This window comes from Crocodylus siamensis, chromosome 15 (assembly GCF_052110815.1).
Source record: "Crocodylus siamensis isolate JL-2025a chromosome 15, ASM5211081v1, whole genome shotgun sequence".
Taxonomy (NCBI): Eukaryota; Metazoa; Chordata; order Crocodylia; family Crocodylidae; genus Crocodylus; species Crocodylus siamensis.
Genome location: NC_143409.1, coordinates 30,650,565 through 30,677,722, shown reverse-complemented (window position 1 = coordinate 30,677,722; position 27,158 = coordinate 30,650,565). Strand labels below are relative to the sequence as shown.

The following is a 27,158-nucleotide window of genomic DNA, read 5'->3' as shown; positions in this document are numbered from 1 at the left end:
CCAGACCCCACACCACTTTGGCCTTATGCACCCAATCTAGCATGCAGACCCATGCTTTCCAGCATGTGGGGCTTCCCACAGGTCAGAAATTTGGCAGCAGAAGAGTGGCAATTAAAGTTGCTCTGCTCCCCCCACCACCACATTTTCATATCTGTGGGGAGCTCTGTAGGCTGGATGACATGGCTCTACAGGCCAAATCTGGCCCATGGGCCAGGGGTGAGCACCCTCGGCTATGTGTACCTTATACTGTAGTCCCTATGTGATCTGCAGTTCAGTTTATTTCTTGACTTATCTCTGTTCCTTGTACACTTCACTCTTGACCCTTAGATTTATGATTCTATATATTGAATCCCCTTTACTGAAGTAAAATACAGGATTATTTTAGGAGTAAAGCTTTATAAAGGAGACTTGTTCACATTTTATTTCTATTTTTCCAATGAACAAGAGTGTATACATGTGTTTGTATATTGGTTTGCCCTGGTGAGGGTCCTTTAGCAGAAGTGACATGATTAGAAATTAGATAGTTTCCCCAAGACTATGGCTCTGTATGCTACTTGGTTGTAACTTGAATATTGCATTCAAAGCAGTTAAATATTCAATAACTGCATTCATAAGATTCTCTGAAAATGAGACACAAATGCTTTTGATGCATTTAAAGGAAATAAAGACGGTAAAAGCATTTCTCTTGAAATGAGAACTTGTGCAATGTTTTAACTGTAGGACTGCATGGAAAGAAAATGTCCTTCCCAAAGAGACCCAAGTACAATATGATTTTAATAATCCCTGTGTAGCCTAACTCAGATTGAATAGATTAACATCTTTCTCAGTAAAACTTGGGTTTAACCAGATTGAGAGCACCAATTTTGCCCCAGAATAATTAAATTAAAAAAGAAATTGTCTTTTGGATATTTTCTATCATTATAACACAACAAGACAAATGCTGTTTTACTTCTCAGTTAAACCCAGAACCATTCATTTGATGCAGAACTGAAAGCAGAGCATGGGCCAGCATCTATGTAAGCATTTGACAACTTTAAATGCGAATTACAGGTTTCCAGCAACAGAGTGGTTTTGAAAAAGTGGCTGGAGAAATAATCCAACAGTCCCCAGGACACAAACAAAGACAAATATCCAAAGAAACAGTCTGTCCACTACCATGGCAACATATTTCCAATCTTCAATGACCTGGAAGAAAAAGCCAATTAAAGATAATTAGCAATCTGTCATATTCAATTCCCTCTCTCTTGCTGCTACTTAATCTTTGCTATTTGTGTGCGAAAAAAAGAGGATACCAATCTCAAGGGCAGGTTTCAAGACAATCATTTCACAGCCCAGGAAGGAATTTTCTCTGTACTGTCTGGACAGTTGTAGAAGGGCCTGGAAATATTTTTCAGCTTCCTCTGATGCATCAAGCACTGGCTGCAGCTAAATGCATGGTGCTAGTCTGATGGACCTATGGTATAATCTAGTCACGTAAATTCTTGTTTGTGAATTTTAATTTGGTGATATTGTTATATCAGTTTAAGTGTGGTAAATATTGTCCATCCCCATTATGAATAGAGCACTGCAGCTGATCTTGATTCTCAGTATGCTTTGATTTTAGTAAAGTGGAAAACAATTATTGTTTTCATATCTGTGTCAATTTAGGGTCAGTCCCTACATACATCTCTTAAATTGCAGGCATGCACACACACACGCTTCCCCTGTATATTATACACAGTTTTTTCCTGTGTAACTGACTTGAATTAAACATAGAACATCTTCCTCTTGATAGCCTTACAAGTACTTCCCAGTTATCTTATTCCTTGTACTATCCCATTTATGTGTGTTTTCCCTGTAGTACATGTCCATTTTAGCCATACAGTGTAGGTATGCGAACAGTTATCTGACAGTCACAGTAATAAAAAACCAGAGATTATAATTCAGAACGTAGAAAATAATGATATGTAGCTGAGCTTTTTGCCTAATTTCAGGTGCCCTATGTGCAAAAGGCACTACATTAATTTCTAGCTTTCAAATACCCATGACAATTTCTCTTTAGTCTCAAATGAAACGGGTTTTGTAAATCCTTTAATATACAGTGCTAGCTCTTGCAAGACTTCCTGTCTTTTGCTTTTTCAGCACTGTACAGCCTGCACCTATATCAAATTTATTGCAGTCTGTGTAACCTTACCTCTGATGTCATAGATTTAACAGCTCATCTTCCTTATTTACAATAACCAATAACACTTTAGTAGAAAAATACAAAAAAGTCACATAGATGGAGGACTAGATCCTAGAAGACGTTCTTGGATCTGAAGCTAAAAAAGGAACCAGGCTTCCAAAAGTTCTAAATTGATTGATTAACAGCAGGGGAGAAAGGAGTACAGAGCAGTAATTGAGGACCTAGGGCTAGATTGGAAGTAGGGATACAGCAAGGTCACCTAGGGAATATGTATAGATGTCACGGTAGGTTTCTTCAGCCATAGGTGCATATCTGGATTAAACACTGAACCTTTGGACTTTGCCAAACATTATTCCATAAATATTTATATGAAGTTGAATGGTGTGTCTGTCTGCAGACATAAGAGGGAAGCAAAACTGCTCAACTATGCATTTACTACTAGCCTAAGGAATGTCACCTACAGCTCATGTGAAATAAGTGTCAGCTTCTGCAGTATGAGGATCTTCATTCCATCCCCACTCTTGCCAGAAAGGTCTAATGGTCACAGTTAGCAGCAGGATGTATAGGTGTCTCACACAGTGGGAGAACTAATTGATATAGGACAATCTTTATTCATCCAGTGTATTCATAGGAGTTTGCAGCAATTTAACCAAGTCATTTTTTTCCCCCTTTAGTTAAATCAGTGCACAAACTGTTTGTAGATTAACTTTCAGGTAAATCTCACTCTGGCCAGGCCCAGCCATGCTTTGCTCAAGGCTGAGTTACAGACATTCCCTTTATTGTGGGTTTCATTATAGTCTTGCCAAAATCAACAGGAAAAAAGCATTTGAATATGCTGCCTGCCTCTTTGCCCCCATCTGAGGTTGAATGTTAAAACTCTCCCTGCTGCATACAACTTGGAGGGCTGGACATGCTATCACATCTCTGATATAAAAACATTTTGCTTCTTTTCCCTTTCCCTGAGCAATAAATGTACTCTGTTTGTAGAGATGGGGTTCCTGGCTGGCTGGCACCCTGCTTTTCAGGACACTTTTTTGTTTTTCAAAGGACTATTCACAAGTCCATTTTCTATAAATTTTCTTCTAGTAAACAGTGGGCATGTCTACACGTGCAATTCATGCGACTGAGTCTACTCTGGCTCAATTTGAGACAGAGTAAACTAATCCTGATGTCACTGTGTACATGGGCATTTAAACACACTAATTTACTGCACTGCTGTATATCACTTGTATCTGCAGCACAGTAAATTAGTCTATTGAGCCCTAATTGCTATGCATGTGTAGATAATAATGCTTTACTATGCAGCAAATTAGTCTGCTGCACAGTAAGGCATCTTGTGTAGATGCACCCAGTGATAACTTATGGGAAACTAATAAATAAATAAATAGATTACATAAAAGGTCTGTGTGAAGTGGCAAGTATTCACTTCAGATTCGGCCGATTTGGAGGACAGTGATTCAATTTAGAGATTTAAATCACTGTCCTGATTCGATTCAGCTGAATCAGATCCAAAAGATTTAGGACCGTTTCAGAGATTTGGCCATAGACTAAACATACAGCTGACATGGCTGCCTCCAGCTGGTAAGTCTGTTAGGGTTGGGGGAGGGAGGAGGGAAAGGGTGTGGGAAGGGAGAGAGGGAGTGGGGCTGGAACAAACCACCCGTCTAGGGTGGGGGGGGGCACATTACTTGGGGAGGGGGGTGAGAGGCATAGGATTCAGGCATGGCAGCGCTCAGAGCGGGGGGTCTGCCCTGCTGCCACTTGCCCAGCTGGGGCAGAGAGGAGCTGGGATGCGTGTGGCTGACTCCAGGCGGAAGGGGGCAAACCAGTGCTGCCACACCCACATCAGTGCTGGGAGTGGAGACTCTACCCTGCTGCCACTTGCTAGCCAGCACAGGGGTGTGGGTGCTGCTGCCGCTTGCCAGGGGTGGGGTGCCATGCAGGTGCAGAAGCTGTGGGAGTGGTGGTTATGCCCTGCTGCTGCTTGCCTCCTTTCACCTGCAGCAAGCTGCACCCAGATGCTGCCACCCCACCCCAGGTCCCCGCTCCGAGTGCTGCCGTGCCTGCATCCCTCGCTCCCCTCCTCGAGTCCTGTGCCCCCTGCCCTCGCTATGCAGCTTGTCCCAGCCTCAGCCCCAATCCCTCCCAGCCCGGTGCCCCTTCCCTCCAGCTTGGGCAGCTGTGTCAGCTGCCTGTTTAGCCTGTGGCCAAATTGCCAAACCTTTTCTGAATCTTTTCCGAATCTATTCGGATGCTTCAGATTGATTTGAAGCTTTTAATTGGTCTCCTGATTTGATTTGGATTTGGAGATTTGGTCTCTGAATCAGGCCGAATCTCCTCCTAATCAAATTGGCTACTGAAGTTTGGTACACCCATAATATATATAAAGCCTTAGTCTGTCTGTCCATAATGCTTTATTTGCACTCTGATTGGCTGTCTCAGCAGCCAATCAAAGTGTTCCAAGGGTGTTTCAGCCAGCAGGAGGCTGTGTGGAGGAGCGCTGCCAAGATGGCAGGGACAGAGGGGACCGGGGGAGGAGGCAGTGGTGGCAGGGAATGGGGTTGGAGCAGTGGCAGGGGGGCAGAACAGGTTTAGACCTGCAGCAGTGGTGGGCAGGGGGGGAAATGAGGTCAGGCCCACTGCAGGGAGGGGGAAAGGGAGGAGCGGGCCTGGACCTGAACCATTGCAGGGTGGGGGGGAAACAGGGTCAGGCCTGAAGGGGGAGGAGCCAGATGAACACGGGAGGATTAGGGCTGCAGAGCTGAACACTGGGCTCTGTCCCTGCTGCTCCCCACCATCTTTTTTGACAGGCAGTTTGCTAGTGTGTGTGTGTGTGTGTGTGTGTGTGTGTGTGTGTGTGTGTAAGAATAATAGAAAATTAGGGTTGGAAGGGACCTTAGGAGGTCATGTAGTCCAACCCTCTGCTTAAACTAGGACCATCCCCAACTAGATAATCCTATCCAAGGCTTTGTCTAGCTGGGTCTTAGACCTCCAAGGATGGAGATTCTATTACCTCTTTGGGGAGCCTTAAAATTAAGGTTGGTTGGATGGATACTTCTTTCCTTTTCTTGTACAACATCAAGTAAAACATAACCTTGGAAAAATTGAATTATTTCTCCTTTTACTTACACTCTGGTCATTGTCATCACTTTTCATGTGGTCTGCTATAAAACTGACCCCATCAATTGCTTCTTGGACTTCAGGAGAAAACTTTGTTGAAGATCGCAACCTGAAATCTCGATGGCTACTGGTGTTATCAGGATTCTCTGTCAATTTCAGATCATACTTTTTGGCAGAGGCAATGTTCACAAAATAGGTGGAGCTCTTATACAGGTCAGCTGGATCAGCGCACAGGTTCTCAGATCTAGTCTTTCTGCGATTGCATAACCTTTGCCTTGCCGAATTATTCTCTGGGCGCCTCATGAACAGATATGTTGGAAGTCTCTCAAGGAAAATCAGCTTAACCCATGGAGGCATAGTGTGAGTACTGGGAGATCTGTGATGGACATTTAGTACGCAGACACTGGTAACTATTGAGAATGTCACTAGTACCATTGTAAACATCAGATACTTTCCAATCAATGGAACATCCAGTGATGTTGGAGGGACAATTTTGGAGATCAGCAGTAAGAACACAGTCAAAGCAAGCAGTACAGATATGCATAAGGTCATCTTTTCACCGCAGTCAGAAGGCAAGTAGAACACCAGGATGGCCAAGGATGTAATTAGCACACAGGGAATGATAAGGTTGATGGTATAAAAAAGAGGTTTTCTTTTAATAATAAAATCATATGTCACATCAACATAATTTGGATCCAAGGGGTTTACAGTTCTTCTTCCGGGGAGTGCTATAATGTCCCACTCTCCACTGGGTGTAAAGTCATCCATGCTTGCCATAGACGTTTTAAGTACCATATCAATCTCTGTGTGATCATATGTCCAAGACCGGAATTTTAATGTGCAATTTTGTTGATCAAATGGAAAATGCTTCACCTCAATCTTGCAGGCACTCTTGTAGATGGCTGGTGGCAACCAGAAAATGCTTCCATTGCTCCATACAATTGCATTTGTATACAGGGAGACTTCATATGTGCCATCCGCACTGTAGAAATGGGAAGGGAAAAGAAGAAAGAAACTGCATAGAATCTGGGTTCAAAACTCGGAGAAAGACAATCTCTTGGATTCTCAGCCCCTCTACTAAATCCAAAATCATGGCACAAATACTACAAAAGTTTTTATAGTCCAATGGTGACTGAAATGTAACTGTTTCTAACTCCTTAAAACCTGACAAGTAAATTTTAATACATTTTCTTAACCTAAAGTATTAATATTTTCTCCAATATTTAGGTATAAGTAATAATGTTAACAATTATCAGTGAATTTGCACATCTGTAGCTTGTTTCATCCATGAGCACAGAGCACTTTTCAAACATTAATTAATTTACCTGAGCACTACTATATCGCTAACGGCTAGCAAAGATGAAATCAGCCATTGCTGAAATGCAGCTGTCGTTGGTTTGGAACACAGCCATTACTTAATGGCTCCCAACAACACTACTAAAGGTTTTAAATCAGGAAATGAAAATGAATTTTATGCTTAGTTGAAAATAGAGAGAGAATGTAGGCAAAGAAAAGTAATTACATGACTTATAATTTAGTCAGGATGCTGTGTTTATTGCTCCTCCTCTTAAAAAAAAATGCCACAGGATTTTTAGTGCCCACAAATGGCCTTGGGTTTGTGTCTTAGTTAAAAGACTGAACTTCCTAAAAAATACTGTCTTCCTCCCTCTTGGTGGGTTGCTGGTTTACTGAAAAGAATCTTGCTAACTGACCAATTGACCCCCATTTCTTAAAGCAGTCAGCCTTCCCTTTACAGCTTGAGTACTGCTTAGCTTATTATTTGTGTAGAGATAGCAGTGTAATAGGGCATGCAAATAAATATTCTTGAAAGTGTAATTATCTTAATAGAGTTATTTTAACAGTCTCTTTCACTAAACCTTAATTTATTTTGCTTAATTGTGTCCCTTCTTAAGGCAGGCAGGGTTCTTTGGGTAGATGTGATATCTTTTATTAGACCAACTAAATAGCTGGGGAAAATTGTTCTTTGCAAGCTTTTGGGCGCAAACACCCTTCTTCAGGTGTAGGGAGAGACTGGTGAATTGTGTGCTCTCTTGGGTAGAATAGAAGCCAAAATGCATGTCTGTGAAAATGCAAATATGTGGCAGTGAGGATCAGTGGGGTGGAGGACAATGGGTGTGAGGCAGATTGGGGGGTGGTGGTAAAGGGGGAATGTTGAATTGATGATAGAAGAATATAGATGGTAAAATGCAGACAGGTTACCTGGGGTTATCCTTAAGGCAATACTACCTTAAATAGTATTTACTTCTATATTTGACTAATGCTGCTATTGAGGACACTGTCAGACTAGAAGGAACAACTATTTATCACCTTAGTTTTTAATAAAAAAGAAGCACATGAACAACATCTTGAGTAAGTAACTTTTAATAAAGCCAGGTTAGCCATTTTTTAGAGTTAGAATAGAGCAAAAATGGAAGAGAACATGTCTGGACTACTATGCTCTTTACTTTTGTATAGTTTTCCTCTTTTTTAATGTTTAAATAAGGACCATAATAAAATTTATATATTATTTAAAGGCGATATCTCATCACAAGAACTTTCAGGGTGCATACAGATGTTTGAGGAGGTTAGACCACATAAAAAATGTAAGATATTAATTCAGAATGGCCCTCTGTACTGGTGCTGGGAAAATCCAGTCATTGGTGCCGCCCCAAATGGACAACCTCCCCACCCCCAGCCAGGCAAACCCCTCATCCTGCAAGCCACTCCCAATGCTGGTTTTACCAGCATTTGTCGAATGCCAGGAGCTGAGGAAGTAAGTTGGGGTGGGTGTGGGAGGAGGGATGGGTGGTTGTTTTTTTTGGGAGGGTTGTTAGTCTAGGCATGTCAAGATCAGAGGGCAAAATAGCCCCTATTCCAAGGGGGGAGAGCCCCTCCAAACCTCCCCCAGCCTCCCCATGGACTCCATGAGCCTTTCTGATCCTGTCAAACCCTCCCAGCCTCTACCGCGCCCCGCCCTGCCACTCCCAATCCCTCTGTGGACACCACTTGCTCCCTGATCTCTCCCATGGACCCCCTGATCCCTCCAAGCTCTCACCCCTGCTAGTCCCCATCCCCATCCTGACTTACCTTAGATCAGGTAGCCATTTTTAACTTGATCTATCCTTCCCCTAACCTCCCCGGATGTCTGTACATAGCCTCAGATAATATCATCATGGGTATAAGTGAGCAGAATATTTGCCCTGTGATGTTTACATATATGCATAATGGATTCCTTCTACTGATAAAAACACTTTGAAGAAGTTCTCAGGTTTCTTCTCAGTTTTAAATAATAGCCCTGGCTCTGTGCATCTATGCTGTGAGTGCCCATTTATTAACTGCCAATCAATTATATCTGAAAAGTGACAGACTAACAACCCCAGATAGAAGATGTGAACTAAAATAATGAAAACTTTTTCAGATAGATAACTAAACCACAGCCAGATCCAAACATCTCTGTCTCAATACCACTACACTTGGGTGGATTACAAGTAGCAGCATATAAGTATAGAGGTCTTCAACATACTGCCAATCAACCAATATTCATCACTATAGAAACCCTTTATATAATTCAAATGGTCTTTTTCTTCTCCATGTTGGCCACATAGTTAATAAGCCTGTGGGGAAAGGCTCTTGAACTTAGGAGACCATGGTTGTACTCCTAGCTCTGCCACTGACCTGCTGTGTGACCTAGGCCAGGCCTACGTCACGTATGTCCGTTTTCCTTTTCCATCTGTGTTCTTTGTTTAGATGGGTGGCTCTTTGTGGCAGTGTCTGTCTCATACCAAAATAGGTTTCCAGTCTAAGTTGGGCCTTGAGGTACAAATGTAATATAAATAACAGATGAAAGCTTTTCTGCTTCAGGGCCATGTGCTTTCCCATCTCACACTTATCAGATGCACTATTTGTGCTTGGGTTTTTTTTCCTTGATCTGTTGAGTCACTCCAGGACCATAAGCTGTGCCACAATGTTTCGTTGTTATTGGCTGACTTGCTGCTTAGAGCAATTAATTGTCTGCCCTCTCAATCTTCAGAAGGAATATTTTATACAGTTTGCCTAAGGCCTTGCCAGGTGCTGAAGTGGCTAACTATAACATATGGTAGCCTTTAACAACATTGTTTCTGGCTTAGTTGAGACCTTTATCATGTAAAAACCCATCTTCCCAACAAAACAACTAAAATCCACCTCACAGAAGGCTTTTGGGGAGTAGAAACAGGGAAAAACATGAAATGCAAGGTTTCTTTTGTTTTTTTTCAAGACTAAATGTATTAAGTTCTGTTGTTTTAGGCTAAATATCTGTTCAGATCCAGTCATTTTGTCCTCTCTGAGCAAGAGATTTTTTTCCCTATTCATGCATGACTGTGCCTGCATTTCCATTTCATGCTCTTCTCATGCTGTTACACGTGTTTATTTTATAACCTTGAGCATCAAATGCACTTTAACTGCTTCACAAAACTTCAAAATGAACATTTGAAATAAATGTTCACAGATTTAAATTTTTTCCTCACTGCATTCCCTTGTGCTTTGAGACTCTCCACTGTGTATTATTTGAACATCTGAGGTATGATTCTGCTCTGCTAAAAGCCAGTGGAGGTCTTGTTAACTGATTTCAGGAGTAGCAAAATTAAGCAGTCTACATTTTAATTCTGAGACATCTCAGATTTCAAAACCAATGCCATAAGAAGTTTCCTGTTCTAGAATGCTAGTTAGATTTTTAATCACAAAGATTTGTTCAACTATAAGGTTACGTCCACTGTAATCCAAGGTGTCATGAATACATATTTTTCTTGAAGAGTTTTCATTTTAACCATATAAAATATTAATTTAAATATTTTGCAAAGCTTATCGTAAGTGTTTTTTCTCTGCAGAGGTATAGAGCTCAATGCTTTTCTTATTAAGGCAATAGACCTTGTGTCTGCTGAATGTCTCTGCAGCTGTATAGATATACATATATATTAAATCAAGACTTACTTATTATAAAGTACAATGTCTGGCAGCCAAATATGTTTAGCAGGTATCCTTAGCTTATTTATGCCTTCGTAGTCAGAAGGTGTCCATGCCAAACGATAGTCAGTCCATTCCTAAAGAAAGAATCACACAGTGGTGAACTCAATTATTTTTCTGCCAGTTGGGACCTACTGGTAGCAAGAAAACAGCATGTTAACAGATTGAGGTAGCATTGCTTTGGGAAGGTTACCTGGTTCAGCCAGACATTTGTGGTCATGATCTGTTCACGTTCATTCTAAAGACAAAGAAAATAATTTATAAAGGCTTCAGTATAAAAGTTACTCTTATTATTCAGATGTATTCGTTAGGCTTTCAAGACTAGTTCTAACTCCTGGGAGCTTAAATTGATTTAATACATATGCTAATCCAACCTTTTATAAGTGTAGAAATCTTTCTGTGTCTACTGGTATATATCATTAAGATGTACAACTCTGTCACTGTGTTATAATAATTACATAAAATGTGACCTGGTGTTTCATAGCATTATACAGTTCCTTTCAAACATGTAAAATTATAAATGGGGAATCATCATCATCCTTTGTGGGTGGTTCTGGTGGGCTCCTGCAGGGATCTGTTTGTAGCCCTATATTGTTCAATATTTCTATCAACAATTTGGTAGAAGAATAAAGTAATAGCTGGTAACATTTGCAGTTGAAATAAGATTGATGGAGGATGTGTAAGTTATACAAAATGATTTGTATTAAAGTTGGAGTCCTGATGTCTTTTAAACTCTGGCATATTCATGAGACCTAGAAAAAAACTTAGCAGCAAAACCAATTATTGCATTATTTCAACAATGTAAAAAAATACCTGCCCTGATGATCCAGAAACAACAACAACCTTAACTATATGGCTGATGGAAAAAATAAGAAGCCTGAGGGAAGACCAGAATGACCCTTTTGGAATACTGAAGTCTGTGCAAAACCACCAAGGTATAATCACTATCCAATAGCTGACCCCCTAAATATTCTCCTATACAAAAATGATGTGAAGTAACATCCAGATTCTAAAGAACTCTTAAAAATCTATCATTCCTTTGCTGGTTTTTTTTAGTCACCAAATTTGCATAGCCAGGGACAAAAAAATATGAGACCTGCTTTTGGCTTATCAGACACAATTAAATACCAGATCTGGGTGCCAGAGCTCATTTCTGAGGGTCTTATTAGTGATGCTTGTACACCACAAGGACAGGTAACAAAATGGCACCATTTGTTTGGTTAATATGATGTTTATGGGGATAATTGTCTGAAACAGAAAGCAATATTCACCAAATGGAAAAATCAAGACATTTTTAGATGTAAAATTCTATTTCCAAACTGAAAGATATTCCAAGCAGTAAAGAGTAACAAAAATGAACATGCAGGAGGCTGTCTTTGGATTATAGATTCTTATACTCCTCATTTGCTGGCTCAAATCCAGCCCAAGTAAATAGTGACTAATAGTTGGTGATGCTGTGCTGTCTAAAATAAGTCTCAGTATGGTTCTTTAAAGCCAGTACATGGCTGTAATGTACCCTGTGGAGGGCAGTCTCAACAAGAAGGCAGAGCTCTAATGGACATGAAATCTTGCTGGGTATCTTACTTCTAGAAAGGATTCTTCCATGTGGGTTGAGGCTCATTAGTGGAAGCTTGCCTTCCTGTGTCAGCTACCTGTCTGGTACATAAACAGAGGTCTTCATAGCTCGGTAGCTTGGGCCAGCTCTAACCTTTTAGAAATAGGGGAGTATCCTTTGCAAATCAAGCTGGCTACTTTGGAATGATATCTCTCAAATTGCATTGATTGTCATCTTGTGAGTTGGCTTGGCAGCTAGGGTAAAAAAAGTCTGCATGGAACAGAGGGACAGAAAGGAAATTGCATTATCCTTAGATGTTGCCAGAGACCTGCAGGGCAACTGCAGAAAGCAGAGCTGCTTTTGAGATAAGATGCCTGTGAAAGTCAAAAAATATAAAGATAAACTAAACAAATTGTGATGCATAATATTATTCTTATAAATATTGCCAGGTGGATTTTAAGTTCCCGGACATAGTCCTGGTGTGGGACTTGTCTCAGTAGTTGTTCTATTTATCTCTACAAATTGGCTATATTATGCAAATTCCTAGAATTCATATAAGCATACATTAAACATCATAATTTCCTTGTTTTTCTTACTCAATCTTCCTTTTATCATCTCTTTATCATGCAGCTGGGAAATCAGCCTACCCCTTTCCCTTGCCCTGAGCCAGAGTTGGTGCTGCATTAGTCAGTTTGTCTAGTGTTCTCTCATTTCACCAAGATCTTTTCTATAGGGAGATGCTAGATGAGGTGAGGCTGACTGGATGAGGTGAGGTGAGCCTGGATCCTCCGTTTTCCCTTTCTTAAATATGGGCAGTATGTTTGCCCTTTTCCAATCATCTGGGACCTCTCCTGATAGCTATGAGTTTTCAAAGATGATGGCCGATGGCTCTGCAATCTCATCAGCCAAATTCTGCCCATCCGGCCCCATGGACTTGTCTTTGTCCAGCTTTTCTAAATAGTTCCCTACTTGTTCTTTTGTGAAGTCTACCTATGAGCAGTAGCAGATCCTCCCTCTGCTCTGTTCCCTAAGACCAGCCCTATATTGAGAAAAAAAGCATGTTTTAATGTGTTAACAGGTCAAAGGAAATGCTAGGCTCTCCCTTTAGGGTTTGTCTCAATTGCTGAACACAGGCTTAATCTACACCTGGCTTCTTTGCATCAGAATTTTAACATTTTAACAGTGTAAATGTGGCCTTAGGGTTAATGTACACAAAAAGCTTTTTAACTTCAGGTAAATCATTGTGAATTGATTTGAATCAGCTAATGTACATACTACTCTGGACACTCTTGTGCTTGTAGTTTGCCTTACTGGGTTCGAGGAACAAGTGTCTGTAGAGTGTTCAGGCTAGTATGTTCCAATGTATTAGCTAGCTCAGGTTTACCGACAATCACTTCTCTTTTGTTTTAAATTAGGCTATGCCTAAAGGAGTAGGATAAGAAAGGAGCAGGCCTAAATGCAATCTGGAGATGTTTGAGGAAGTATACACTATCTGAAATAGGGATTGATATAGACCTAAGTGATTCATCCTGGACCACAGCAAGACTTGGAGCATTTGGTTGGCTCTCTGATACTCAGACTATTCAGTCTTATTTTCTGACTGTAAACAGAAATGTGATTCACCATTATTTATGCATTCTATGAAAATTCTCCTCTGGTGTAAATTAGTGCAGCTTTTCTCAAGTCAGTGAAATTCTAATAACTATAATCAGCTGGGGATTGGGCTTTTGGGGGTTTTTTTTGTATTTTAAAATTTAGCCATCAATAAATCTCCTTTTGTCTGATTGAAGGTTATAGTGATATAGTCCAAATATTAACTGATGCAAGAGTAGGCATTAAGGCTAGGTACAGACATTACACTTGTACTGAGATAAGTGAACAGAAACTGGTCTATACTCAGAACAGAACAGAAGATCAGCACACACAGACTGGTTTAAAAATGGCAGAACCCAGTCTAAGATTTTCTCCCTCCCCCTTCCCCCCTCACAAAGAACAAATGTGTGTTCGGTTCATTACTGATCTAAACTATGCCATTTACAGTAGACAGCATAACTTAGATTAATTCTCCCTTGGGCTTTTTGAATATCTGTACCTAGCCTAAAACACATATGTGTTCTGACCATTGATAATTATTATGTATCTAGAGGCCCAGTGGTACTAAGAATATATATATTGTTTACACAGTGTTGTGTAACAATAATAAAATATGAAAATGTGCAGCTTATTTAAACTTACCACACTGATTAGCTGTGCCAAAGAAACTTGTAGCTGTATAGATACCAACTGGGAGGAGTTGATTGCTGGACGAATTAGCTTATTATACCTCTCAGAGCTTAATAGGTGGTTCATTAGCTTCTCTTCAGCATCTGCTGCCTTGCTTCCTGTAAAACAAAACAGAACAAGACCACAGAATTGGGATGGAATTAGATTATGCTGGGAGCATGGCAACACAGAAATCCTATTCAGATGAAATAATGAGGACCCTTGATTTTTGAAGGACCCTAATGTTTAATGTAAAGCAAAAGGGATGTTGGCTTATTGTGGACCTTTTGTGTGAAATTTCCTCTGGCTCGAGTTGGGGTATAAATCAAAGTATATTAGCCTTCTGTTTTTCACACTGAAACCAGAAACACTTTCTTTTTTAGTGCTGTATCAAAGTGAAGAGGCACTCCAGGTGGTGTGGTATAAACTAGAAACTGGAAGCAGACTTAGAAGTAGATTTTCAAAGATTCAAAAGGAAAGCAGGTGCTTACCTTCCATTTGTGTCTTTGAAAATCTTCTTACCTTGTCATGGCAGCTGAAAGAAGAATTCTAAGCACTTGTATAATAATAAAAATACAGTCTGATCTGTGAAGGGGGAGGCCTGGGAATAAATTGTGAAAGATTTTTTTTTAAATAGAGAACTTGCTCACAGCCAATACAATTTCCAAGTGTTTTACTGGAGGCACAAATTCAAATGGAGCCCTTCTGGAAACAACAGCTGAGAGTTATGGACTAATCACACTGTTAACATTTAAGTTTGAGGATTTATGTGACTCACCAATATAGTGTCTGATGTATCCCAGGTTATCAAGGAACACAGATCATTTCTCACCAAGCGAAATAGTTTTAGGCACAGAACCACCTATCATTTTACTCCTGCTTGTGTTGTTCAAGTCTCTCCCACTGCCTTTTGCAAACTATTGTTGATTACATTATAGAAAATTAAAGGGTAAATTTTGTTTGTCTAAGTTACTCTATTGTATATCTATAATAAATATAATGACTCCATTGAAGTAACTTAGAACAGATTTGGTCCTAAATGTTCAGAGATGCCAGTGCTTCCCCTCAAGAATAAATTTCCTTTACAGGAGATAGGAAATTCACATTAGGTACAAATTCCATGCCTGGCTAATAACAGCAAATATAAAGTATTTGCTCTAACTTGGTGAGATCCCATTGACCAATGTAAAAGGAGTTACTCTAGACTGACATTGATGTGAATGGGAACAGATTCTGGAGAGAGAAATAGCAGTAATATGTTTTCCTCTTCCAAATGAGGCAGCTCTGAATGTAGGTAACATTTTCTCCACTTAACCCCTTTATGCTCATCTCCCCAATACTCATAAATCCTAGTCATTGCAAAGCAGTTATATGAAGTAAGAAATGTAGGTGTTACAGGTATTTTACATTTGGGGTGTGCTAAGTCAACGTGGCTTTATACATAGTTGTCTACCCGTAAGACCCAGTAATGGGCAGACATAAACTATTTGTATCACACAAACTTCCAAAGGTTTCTATGAATCTCTGAATTGATACCTGGCCTGAATCTGAATTAAGCTAGAGAGCTCTTGGGAACATATATCTTCATGAGCTTTCTATATCTGGGTTTTATAAAGCTTTAAAAATCTTGTTTCTTCTGCTCTCATTGAAACCAAAAAGTAGGAGCCAGACAACCAAACTTTCTCACTTTTGTGAAGGTGCTGTTCAGATTTTGAGGAAGAGGTAAGGTAAATGCTAGGTTTTCTTGATTTCTATAATGAACCAGTATATATAGCATGGTATTGACAACATAATTTGTACAGTGCATCCCATGTACTTCACACTTCAACATATACTTACAGAGCCTCTCATTTTCAGTAAACTTGCTGACATTTTCCATGAATAAAGATTAAACAATTGCTAAGTTGCTTGTGCTATGTTAGAAGAGAGAAAGCTGAACAAATGCCAAGTTTTCACACTGTACATTTTTAACCGTGCAGAGATTTTTGTAAAATTTCATGACAGAGAAAGGAGAAGAAATGTCACATTCTGCACTCACTTTTTTTTCAGCAAAAAACATTATCCTTCCTAGACAGATTGGTATGACCCCAAGAAGGAAAATAATCTTTTTTCAGGGTAGTGTTCTTTCCATGACTGGGAGCCTGTTTTACCAGCCTGATGGGCTATGGTAGAGTGATGCACAATATCCTTTCAGCCTACAGTGGCTTTGTAGTCTCAAGCACTGCAGTTCTCCAGCAGCTGTTGGTATAGCCAGAAATGTTCAGATAGGCTACATTGTACTTTCCATGAGATTTTAAAAATATATGTTTTTTTTTGTTTTGTCCAACAAAAAGGACTCTTTTACAGGGTTCTAAGAAAAAAGAAAGTCTTCTCTGAATTTAAGGAGAGGAAGAATAGCAGAATTACCTTGTTACTCCTTAGAAGATATTGTATTTCTAGTACTGTAAGGCATAGGCAGTAGAAGGCTGGGGCTAAAGGGGCTTAGCCCCCCCAGACTTTTTGCAGTGGCCAGCAACAGCAGCAGCACCACAGCACTGCCATCCCACTGCATCTGTCGCTGCTTGGCATGCAGCCACTCCTCTGCCATTGTGTACAGCACCAGCACATGCCAGCCCCACAACAGTCCTGCAGGAGGGAGGAGCGGGGGTCAGACAGAGCTCAGCCCCCCCCAAATAATATTTCCCCCCACCGCTTGTGCTGTAAATGAGACGAAAATGTGGCCATTTAAATTAGGAATACCAGTTTACATTTGGATCCTGAAATTATCACTTAAATTGGACACTAGAGATGCTGACAGAACTGATATCTGTCCTGCTATTAGTCCCTTGGAAGTGCTTTACATCCATGCCCTGACAGAAGTGAACAGTTGTAGAGTGCTTTAAAAGTGCCTTGTCATGTGACACATTAATGCTCATGTAATGAGGGTTCAGCTGAAGGTGTTCAAAGTGGTGCACCTTCATTTAACTTTTGTCTGTCCCTACCCTAATAGGGGCAGGGTTGGTGCAACCCAGCCTTGCCCCCTGTGCTATCTACAGGAAGGGACAGGGAAGTAGCTACTGGCTGGGGCTTGTTCAGCCTGATCTGGGGTGGCTAAGTGGACTGGACCCCCCCCACCTTGAGGGTGGGGGGAAGCTCCAATCCACCCACCCCACCCACTCCAGCTCAGGCTGGGAAAACCCCAGGGTAGAGTTCCCTCCACTCCTTTCTCCCCCCTCCCATCCTACAGACAGCACTGGAGCTGAGGTGGTGCTGAGGTGCTAGGGGAGAGAGGTTGCAGACAAGCAGCTCCTCCTGGATCAGTTCCAAAGTGGAGCTCAGTTCACCTCCCCAGCCCCTGCACCCAACACCATGAATTAAAACAATCCCACCAACTGAATAAACAGTGCTTTCTGTGAACATGAGTTAGAGCAGGGAGCTGCACATCTGTCAGTGTCCTAGAGCTTAGTACTAAAGAGCATGTGAGCCCCCAAATGTAAGTGTTGACAGTATATTCTTTCTGGTAATATTTTTATTGAGCAGAGGGTTCTGAAATGAGAATGACACCCAACACATTTGCTAGCACTTCCCTCTCTGTAGGCAGGCTCCTTTAGGATTGACTTTGCAAACAAGAGATTTCCCTGAAAACACTGTATAATTTAACCTCTTGCTTGATTAAGACCTAGAAAGGCCTGACCTCCTCAAAGGATTCTTTGTTAAATTGATTACTCAAGGTATGTTCTGTGCTCTCTAGAGCTGAAAGGCTCCCAGGTGTGATGGATTTGTTCATGGCAAGGACTTACAAAGAAGCAGCAATCAGGTAGGAAAATGTATTTATTTTCTCTCTCTCACAATATTCATTTCCACAGGAATTCATAATATGAGGATAACAGAGTTTAAAACTTTTCCAGTCAAAACTAATGTAAATGATAACATTTTGAGCTGGGAGTTTGTTCCTCCTTGTCTCAGGCTCAGTTAAAGCACTGGCGCAACTGAAGGCAACCACTCTCTAGTCTCCCAAAATGTTTGGTGGAAAACCTACGATAAAAATAATTGACACACGGCACGTCATCCAGCCATCACTCCAGCGCCTGTTGTGCCAACCGTCAGGTTTACAGTGATGAGGTGTGAAATTGTTCTTCTCTAGAAAGTATGGATCTTCCACTGCTTTTCCTTTCTCCTGTGAAGGAAGGAGAAGCATAAGGAATTATGGCTGTATCATTCCATTGTAAAGACATATCATATGTTGGTGACCAGCATGGACAGCTAGAGACCCTCTGGGTAAAAATTCGTGGGGAATACGGCACAGGGGACACAACGGTGGGAGTCTACTACAGACCTCCCACTCAAAGTCCTGAGCTTGACCAGGAGTTCACCCGGGAACTGACTGAGGCCGCTTGCTCCAGGACCTTGGTTGTCATGGGTGACTTCAATTACCAGGACATCTCATGGGAAGATCACTCAGCAAAATCCGAGCAGTCGCAAAGCTTTCTCTCATGCGTGGATGACCTCTACCTGACTCAAGAAGTCTATGGGCCAACGAGAGGCAAAGCGCTGCTCAACCTGGTACTGGCTATGGAGGACGACCTAATCGGCGACCTAGTGATCGATGGGAAGCTGGGTGACAGCGACCACGAGCTGATCACCTTCACCATCCGCCGTAAAGCTGGCAAGTCAATCAGCAACACAGAAGTCCTTGACTTCAGAAAAGCCGACTTTGACAAGCTCAAGCGACTTGTCGGTCAGGCCCTTAGGGACCATGACCCCAGGGAGATGGGAGTTCAAGAAGAGTGGTTGCTTCTCAAGGAAGTGATCCTCAATGCACAAGCTAAATCTATTCCAACACAGAGGAAAGGCAGCAAGAAGGCACAGCAGCCCTCCTGGCTCTCCAGGGACCTAGCGGACCTCCTACAGCTAAAAAGGAAAGCCTACAAAGGATGGAGGATGGGATTCACCTCCAAGGAGGATTATTCTGCACTGGTCCGGTCCTGCAGGGAGCAAACCAGGAAAGCCAAGGCTGCAACTGAACTCCAACTAGCTTCAAGCATCAAGGACAACAAAAAGTCCTTTTTCAGATATGTGGGGAGCCGGAGGAAAAGCAAGGGCAACGTTGGACCCCTGCTAAACCAGATGGGGCAACTGACAACTGACGCCCAGGAAAAAGCCAACCTATTAAATAGGTACTTTGCGTCAGTCTTTCATCAGTCCCATGGGACGCCCATGCCTGCTATGGGACAGGGAGATCTGGGTGATGGGTTTCCCCTACCCTCCATAAATGCTGACCTCGTGAAGGAACACCTTGAGAAGCTGGATACCTTCAAGTCAGCCGGCCCTGACAATCTGCACCCCAGGGTACTCAGGGAGCTGGTGAACATCATAGCCCCTGGCATGGATCTTTGAAAACTCCTGGTGCTCTGGTGTAGTGCCCGAAGACTGGAAGAAGGCCAATGTGGTGCCGATCTTCAAGAAAGGGAGGAGAGTGGATCTGGCTAACTACAGGCCCATTAGCCTGCCTTCTATCCTGGGGAAGATCTTAGAAAAGTTTATGAAGGAGGCCATCCTTGATGGACTGGTCCAGGCTAACATCCTAAGGGATAGCCAGCACGGGTTTGTTGCGGGTAGGTCTTGTTTGACCAATCTCATTTCCTTCTACGACCAGGTGACCTATCACCTGGACGAGGGAGAAGAGATTGATGTCATATATCTTGACTTCAAAAAAGCTTTTGATCTGGTATCCCATGATCACCTCTTGGCCAAACTGGCCAGTTGTGGCCTTGGCTCCACCACGATCCACTGGCTGGGAAATTGGCTCTGTGGTCGGACCCAGAGGGTTGTAATTGATGGCAGTCACTCATCGTGGTGCCCTGTGACCAGTGGGGTCCCTCAAGGCTCTGTCCTTGGACCTATACTGTTCAACATCTTCATTAATGATGTGGACATTGGAGTCAGGAGTGGACTGGCCAAGTTCGCCGATGACACCAAACTTTGGGGCAAAGCATCCATGCCAGAAGATAGGCGGGTGATCCAGGCTGACCTGGACAAGCTCAGCAAATGGCCAGACAAGAACCTGATGGTGTTTAACACCGAAAAATGCAAGGTTCTCCACCTTGGGAGGAAAAATCTGCAGCATCCTTATAGGCTCGGCAGTGCTACGTTGGATAGCACTACAGAAGAAAGAGACTTGGGGGTCATCATTGACCACAAGATGAACATGAGCCTGCAATGCGATGCTGCGGCTAGTAAAGCGACCAAAATGCTGGCTTGCATCCATAGATGCTTCTCGAGCAAATCCCGGGACGTCATTCTCCCCTTGTACTCGGCCTTGGTGAGGCCGCAGCTGGAGTACTGCGTCCAGTTTTGGGCTCCACAATTCAAAAAGGATGTGGAGAAGCTTGAGAGAGTCCAGAGGAGAGCCACGCGCATGATCAGAGGTCGGGAAAACAGATCTTACAATGATAGGCTGAGAGACATGGGACTCTTTAGCCTGGAAAAGCATAGGCTTAGGGGTGATCTGATGGCCACCTATAAGTTTATCAGGGGTGACCACCAGGATCTGGGGGAACGTCTGTTCACCAGAGTGCCCCAAGGGATGACTAGGTCGAGTGGTCATAAACTCCTGCAAGACCATTTCAGGCTGGACATAAGGAAGAATTTCTTTACTGTCCGAGCCCCCAAGGTCTGGAACAGTCTGCCAGCGGAGGTGGTTCAAGCACCTACATTGAACACCTTCAAGAGCAAATTGGATGCTTATCTTGCTGGGATCCTATGACCCCAGCTGACTTCCTGCCCTTTGGGCAGGGGGCTGGACTCAATGATCTCCCGAGGTCCCTTTCAGCCCTGATGTCTATGAAATCTATGAAATCTTCCTTGCCTATGCTGTTCTTACATTTGACATAAATTATTTGGGGACAGGCACACAATTTTTTTCTTGTTGAAGTGATGAGCCTTGGCTACTTCTGTTTCTCTCTTTTAGGGCTGAGTTGCATGCCCTAGCAATCAATTTCTTTCTGGGAAGACAAAGAAAAATAATAGAATAATAAGGCTGATGATGAAGTTTTGCATTTGTATCATACATTTCAACTGGGTAGAACTTCCAAAAAGCCTAAATGAGAACCGGATGCACTAAGGCAGTAGAGGCAGAGCCTACCAGAACATGCGTGCACTACCATGCATGTAGTGGCCGGTGACTGCACAACTACTACTTCTGGTTCACATACACTTGTAGAGCAGCATTGTACATTGAGTGGTAGAGATATGCCCTATATCATAGTTTCTCAACCTGTGATGCGTGTACCCCGGTGGTATACGAGACACAGGCAGGGGTACATGGGTACCCCAACACTCTCTTGTCCTCTGTTCCTTTCAAAACTATGGCAAAAAATTTGGTGTGCGGTGCTTTAAATTCCCCAGTAATAATTTGGCTGGGTCAGCCCTCCTAGCTTTGGCCAACATCACCTTTAGCCAAGGTACTTACTTGAGTTGTGCACCCCTGGTGTAAAAGGTGGCAACCCTACCCACACCAGATCAGACATCTGTTATATAACGGCTTTATATACACAGCCCTTCTTCCAACATATGGCACACATTAGTCTGTAAATGTAAAACCCCTGGAAAATTGAGTGTTGAGGTACTTATTAAAATTTTTAGAAGTTCGAGGGTACTTGCTACGTAAAAGGTTGAGAAACACTGCCCTATATGACTTAGTCAAGGGGACAGAGAGTCGGGAACAAGAGAAGCCAGCAGACTATTTCCCCCTATCCATTTCCTCTTCCACCTATCAAAACTGGCTGGTTCCAACCACTAAGATCACACTCCATCCTATACAGAGAACACCGTTCTTTATTTTGAATGGCAGAAAGCTTTTTGATGTTGCCTCCTTTCCTCATTATTAATAGTTCCATGTTACTAGCTGTTCACAAAGCCCTGCAGTGAAAAATTCCACCAAGTCTATTGTACTGTGACTAATCTGACTACTGGCTGGTTTCAGCCTGTGTATTTTTCCCCATGTCTGTTCTGCAACCATTGCCTTGGTGAATTTTCTAACATGTGACGGACATGAACACCCATATCTTGATTGTGATAAGGTGCTGCTCTGACACTTCAAAGGGGTTGTAAAGCTTCCCTAAATTAACAGATATAATTCTACTGGATTGAAAGAATCCTCACATGGTACAACTGACATACAGGATGGGCTGTAGCGCCTGTTCCCTAGTGATCCTGTACTGTATGATTGAGATCAGTCTGCTCTAAATTACACCAGAGCCAAACTGGTCCCTTGTAGCCCTATGAGTTGCAATGCACAAACTTAGCTTACAGCTACCTTTGTCCCTCTACTCATACTCAGCTCTGGAGAAGGAAACTCTGACCCAGTGCACTGCCATTAATGCTGAGTAACAAGACAGAAACCATGTAAGTTTCTAGAATGATGTCATGCAGATCTTCTCTCCTGAGATTCATTTGAGATTTTTTAAAATTTATATTTATTTTAAATGAAGCCTTTTGCTGAATTAACACTTCTGTTCTTTTCTGCAACATCTGTTGCCTCCCCCCACATCTATTACCTCCATCTTGTGCTGCTGAGCAAGGACTACCTGTTGTGTGGTGGTTTTGTGGTGGAAGACAGCCACATTCTATACAAGCCAACCTCATTCCAGCACAACCACATTTTTTTTCAAATGTCATTTAGCAAGGTTGGGCAGAAACGAGTGAAGTATTTTAGATAAAACTTTTTTCCACTAAAAGTTCAAATTTGAGTCTATTTAAAACATTTCATAAATCCATTTTGATGCGGGCAAATTTGTTCAGCTGAAGAAAAAGCCGTAAAAATAATCCAAAAAGATAAACATTTAATTTCAACATTTTCAAAATTAAATGCTTTACTATTTTATATAAACAACATTTGAAATGTTTCTTTAGCTTATTATGTTTAATAAACTCAGTAAGAAAGATATTTGTTTTGTATTGCAAATATTTTTTCCCTGATTTTTTAGCTTGGCTGGTAGACTAAAAAATCAGGCATTTGTATCATTTGAGTTATAACTATAGATGAGAAGGAGACTAATGTACTGTGCCAACAGTATATATTGACCAACCATACATATTGACTGGAAAGCAGCTTTAGGTACATTACTACCAGCAGGACAGGATGGAAACCTCAGCATAGGTAGAATATAGGAAATAAACTTGGCGTATAGCAGTGGAAGTTGTCACTTTGTTCCAAGTGACCTATTCCTGCTCCCACTGAAGTCAATGGCAAGCTTCTCACTGATTTTAATAGCACAGGATTGTACCCAGAATATGGTACAGAGTGTATATTTTATGTTGCATCTTGTATCTTCAAATACTTCAGAAAGAAAAGGCTTATGTCTGAAGTTCAAATCCGTATTAAAAAACAATGCCACAAATTGTTCTGGGAACACTGAGTTTTAGACATTAACTCCTTACAATACCTTGAAGCCTGTGTGCTCTTCTCCCCATGTTGAGGATATGTTTAATTAGTGTTATTATATAAATAGGACTTAAAAATGATAACAACCATAGACTGAAGCCCTTTCTGAAAACTTTCAAACTGGGTTCTGGGTTGTTGTTTCTTTTAATTAAAAATTGCGCCCCCCCATCCTTACCACTTGTTATAACCCGCTCTGTGAGACTTTAGCAAATGGAGTACCAAACAGCAATGGTAAGTGAGCAATGCAAAATATTTGCAGAACACATATTTTGAATTTAGGGCCAAATCTTCAGAAGTCTCACTTCAGTAATTATTGCTCATACAACAGGAAATCAAAATAAACTATGCGGATATAGGTGCTCAATCAGAATAGCTCATACTTTCAGCATTGAGTACTTGCAACAAACTATACAGAAATGAATTGCACAGCATGAATCATTTGCAGAAATTGTTAGATATTTTCAAATAACATCAGCATTTAAGAAACCACCATCTGCTCTTGGACAAGTCATGAGCCAAGAAAAGGGAAATTGTTCCTAGAGCAAATGATTCTTTAATGAAATATCCATTCCTTATGGATGTGAGAAGCAAGCCCTATTCAGTTCAGATTTGGCCTGAATCAGGGACAGTGATTCGATTCGTTGATTCGGATCACTGTCCCTGATTCGATTAATTTGAATCTGAATCTGAAGATTCAGTGCTGATTCAGAGAATCAGCAATTCGGACATAGACACAGTTTTAAAAGTTTTTTTCTACATACCTTGAGGTACCAGTGCAACTCGTGATCACTGCAATGCTGGGGTGGATGGAGCATCCCACAGGAGTGCAGGGTGGCCCTCCACATGCTCAGCAGTGGACCGGAAGTACTTCTGGTCCACTTTCGGGTCTGCCAGGGAGCATGCATGGGAGGCCCATGCACCTCCCCCCTTGGCAATCGGCCTCAGGAGGACAGTGGGTGCCCCCCCCAATCCAGGAGGCACCAGTTGCTGACCTGAGGAGGGTGAGGGGGTGCCCCAGCGCACTCCCTGATGGACCTGGAAGCGGAGCAGAAGTGCTTCTGGTCCACTCCTAGGTCTGCTGCCGAGCACACTGTGGAGCCGCCCGTGCTCCTGTGTGACACTCCATGTGCCCTAGCATCACAGCACCCATGAGCCCCTGCTACTTAGAGGTGTGTAGAAAAAACATTAAAAGCTGTCTCTGTGTCTGAGTCTCCGAATCTTTCTGAATCGATTTGGAGGGTTCCAATTAAATTCAGGGAGATTAAAGGGTCCCCTGATTTGGTTCGGATTCAGAGATTTGGCCACTAAATCAGGCTGAATCTCTGCCAAATTGAATCAGGGACCGAAGCTTTGCATAGCCCTACCATTCATCTCTATCTTTAAATGGCATTTTATCATCGTTTAGATGGACATCTACGATGCCACCAGAGGTCAGCAGTGTACTGGCATAGAGATTCTTACTGTGTAAATAAGAGAAACTTTTTCTGTATGGGAATCATTTTCATAATTTGCTGTCTATTTACTAAATGACATCAATTGGATGACGCTTAAGAACCATAAAATAGCCACATGCACAAGGTGATTGTAAATATATTGTGAGTGTGTTCCACAATGTCAAGGCAATGCATTTCAAAGGTCTTTGGAGGGAGGGGTGTGAAAAGGGGTGGAGAATGTGCTTCTTTCCTTGGATGATATTTTCCAGTTAAGCAATAATTGCCCAAAATTTGCATTTGATCAGACTGATGCTTTTAGACACCTAATGGCAATCGTTAGAAAAAGGATATATATTATTTTCACACACACAAAACAGACATGGGGAAAAATACACAGGTTGAATCTTCAGTTGGTACTAATCGTCATGCGTCCAGTGAAGACACTATAAGTATGCTACAGTATAATGAAGGAAAAAATAAATAGTCATGTAACTTACAGTAGACATTTCAACTTCAAGTTTCTTTCTGTTTCTTAGGGGTTATCACAAATGACTTCCATTTTTGTTCTGAATCTCATGCTAAAAGAAACACAACATTTTATTAAAACTTCAATGCAGAGGTTCTCTAAATGTTGTAAGTAAAACTGTAAATTGTGACTGAAACAGTTACTCACCACTTTCAATGGTTGGTCCCTTTTGAGAATGTGATAAAATACGCTTTGGCTCTGTTTCCACAGACTGGAGTAAAGTTTACAAATACAGCTGAGTACCTTGTGATCATCTTCTAAACTGTAGATGTGAACCTAAGCCACATTTCCTTTTCTTCCCCTTGACTTATGTTTAAAGCAACGTCAAGTCATATTTAGAACTGTCGTGTTGCTCCATGTGTAGTGTCACTTTTTTTTCTTCTTCCCCTCTGCAAAATCACTAAGCGGATGATAGTAACCTGCCAAACTATCCTTTCAATTAGGAAAGAGCAAGCAGGATCCAGCAATAAGAATTCTCCATCTTCTCCTCTTAAATTATTTACTGCTATAATTATTACTTATTAAAATATGCCAAGTAAAATTATTTATTTATGTAACTTAAACCATGGTAATATGGTTCCCTATAGAGTGTTGTAGTTTTTAATGCCCGTTGCAATAGAAATGACATTTCTTAGATCCTTGTTTTAAAGTTTGTTTTAATTTGCAAGCAAAAGTTAATACAAAGCAATTGCAAATATTCACAGAGATTAAAAACCTGTTTTCCTACTGGTTTCATTTAAATTAGGCCTCACTTCTCAATTAAAATACTTCTCAATTGACATGCTTTAAAACAGATTTTTTTAAAGTTACATTTACTGAATTCAATTAAGTAAGCAAATACTGCATGCATAAGTAAATAAATAATGACGAGAAGGGAAAGTTAGTCATTTGGGAAGCACAGTTTCATACATAATAACATTACTAAGCTAATGCTGCTGCCTGATTGTATATGTTGACTAAATGCTGTATATGAAAACACTGGCAGGTTATTGTAAACATTTGTAGTATATGCTTGAGTTCTCTGACTTATATTGACATAGTAACTTATTTTAAATGCTATTTAAATATTGTTTGTCAAATAACTAGTGAGAGCTTTGCAAAATGCATAAATCAGAAAGCATGAATCAATATTTGTCTTATAATTGTAAAAACAGGGGTTGGATCCTTGTCGCATCTAATTTGAAGCAGTTTTCACATCACACTTTCCTTACTATTCAGTCTTGCGAAACACAGTCCCATTACTAGCCCATCACAGAGGAACCTGGGAACATCTACAGGAACATACTTTAGTAATATTAATTTTCTACTGTCTTTAGTACACTACATCCACTTTTACCATTCCTGCATACTGCTTTCTTTAATAAAAACAAGACAAAACGCTATAAAAACAGATCTCATGGGTTGCTTTTTAAAGTCTATAAACTACAACCTTAGAAGTTAGAGGCAATCTAAAATCCATAATGCATTTCTTTCTCCCATCTCCTGAAAGCTATCATTGTCTGTAAACTGTACCGGAGAAAAAGGACCACTCACCATTAAAATAAAAGGAAACCACTGCAAGGAGAAAGAGCTTGTATGTAGACCTCATGGCAGTAACAAAAGGATGTAAATTTTTCTTCAGTCAAGACTGCTGGAGATAAGCTCTGCTGTCAGGATTGCACAGGCACAAGAAA

At 41.3% G+C, this 27,158-nt stretch overlaps 1 protein-coding gene across 1 annotated transcript; it reads right to left on the bottom strand.

The window, feature by feature from the left end:
• On the bottom strand, positions 1–27,158 carry CHRNB4 (cholinergic receptor nicotinic beta 4 subunit). The gene is made up of 6 exons (XM_090028557.1): positions 27,019–27,158; positions 14,076–14,221; positions 10,479–10,523; positions 10,253–10,362; positions 5,294–6,266; positions 1–1,185 (listed from the first exon to the last, which is right to left on the bottom strand). The coding sequence occupies exons 1-6, from the start codon at positions 27,071–27,073 to the stop codon at positions 1,045–1,047; spliced, it is 1,470 nt and encodes a 489-aa protein (XP_089884683.1). The 5' UTR covers positions 27,074–27,158; the 3' UTR covers positions 1–1,044.

Excerpts from the sequence above, each read along its gene's own strand:
- CHRNB4 (XM_090028557.1), bottom strand. The coding sequence starts at position 27,073 with ATGAGGTCTACATACAAGCTCTTTCTCCTTGCAGTGGTTTCCTTTTAT. Across the intron at positions 10,363-10,478 it reads CAAATGTCTGGCTGAACCAG|GAATGGACTGACTATCGTTT; the intron begins GTAACCTTCCCA and ends TTCTTTCTTTAG. Across the intron at positions 6,267-10,252 it reads GACATTGTACTTTATAATAA|TGCGGATGGCACATATGAAG; the intron begins GTAAGTCTTGAT and ends CCATTTCTACAG.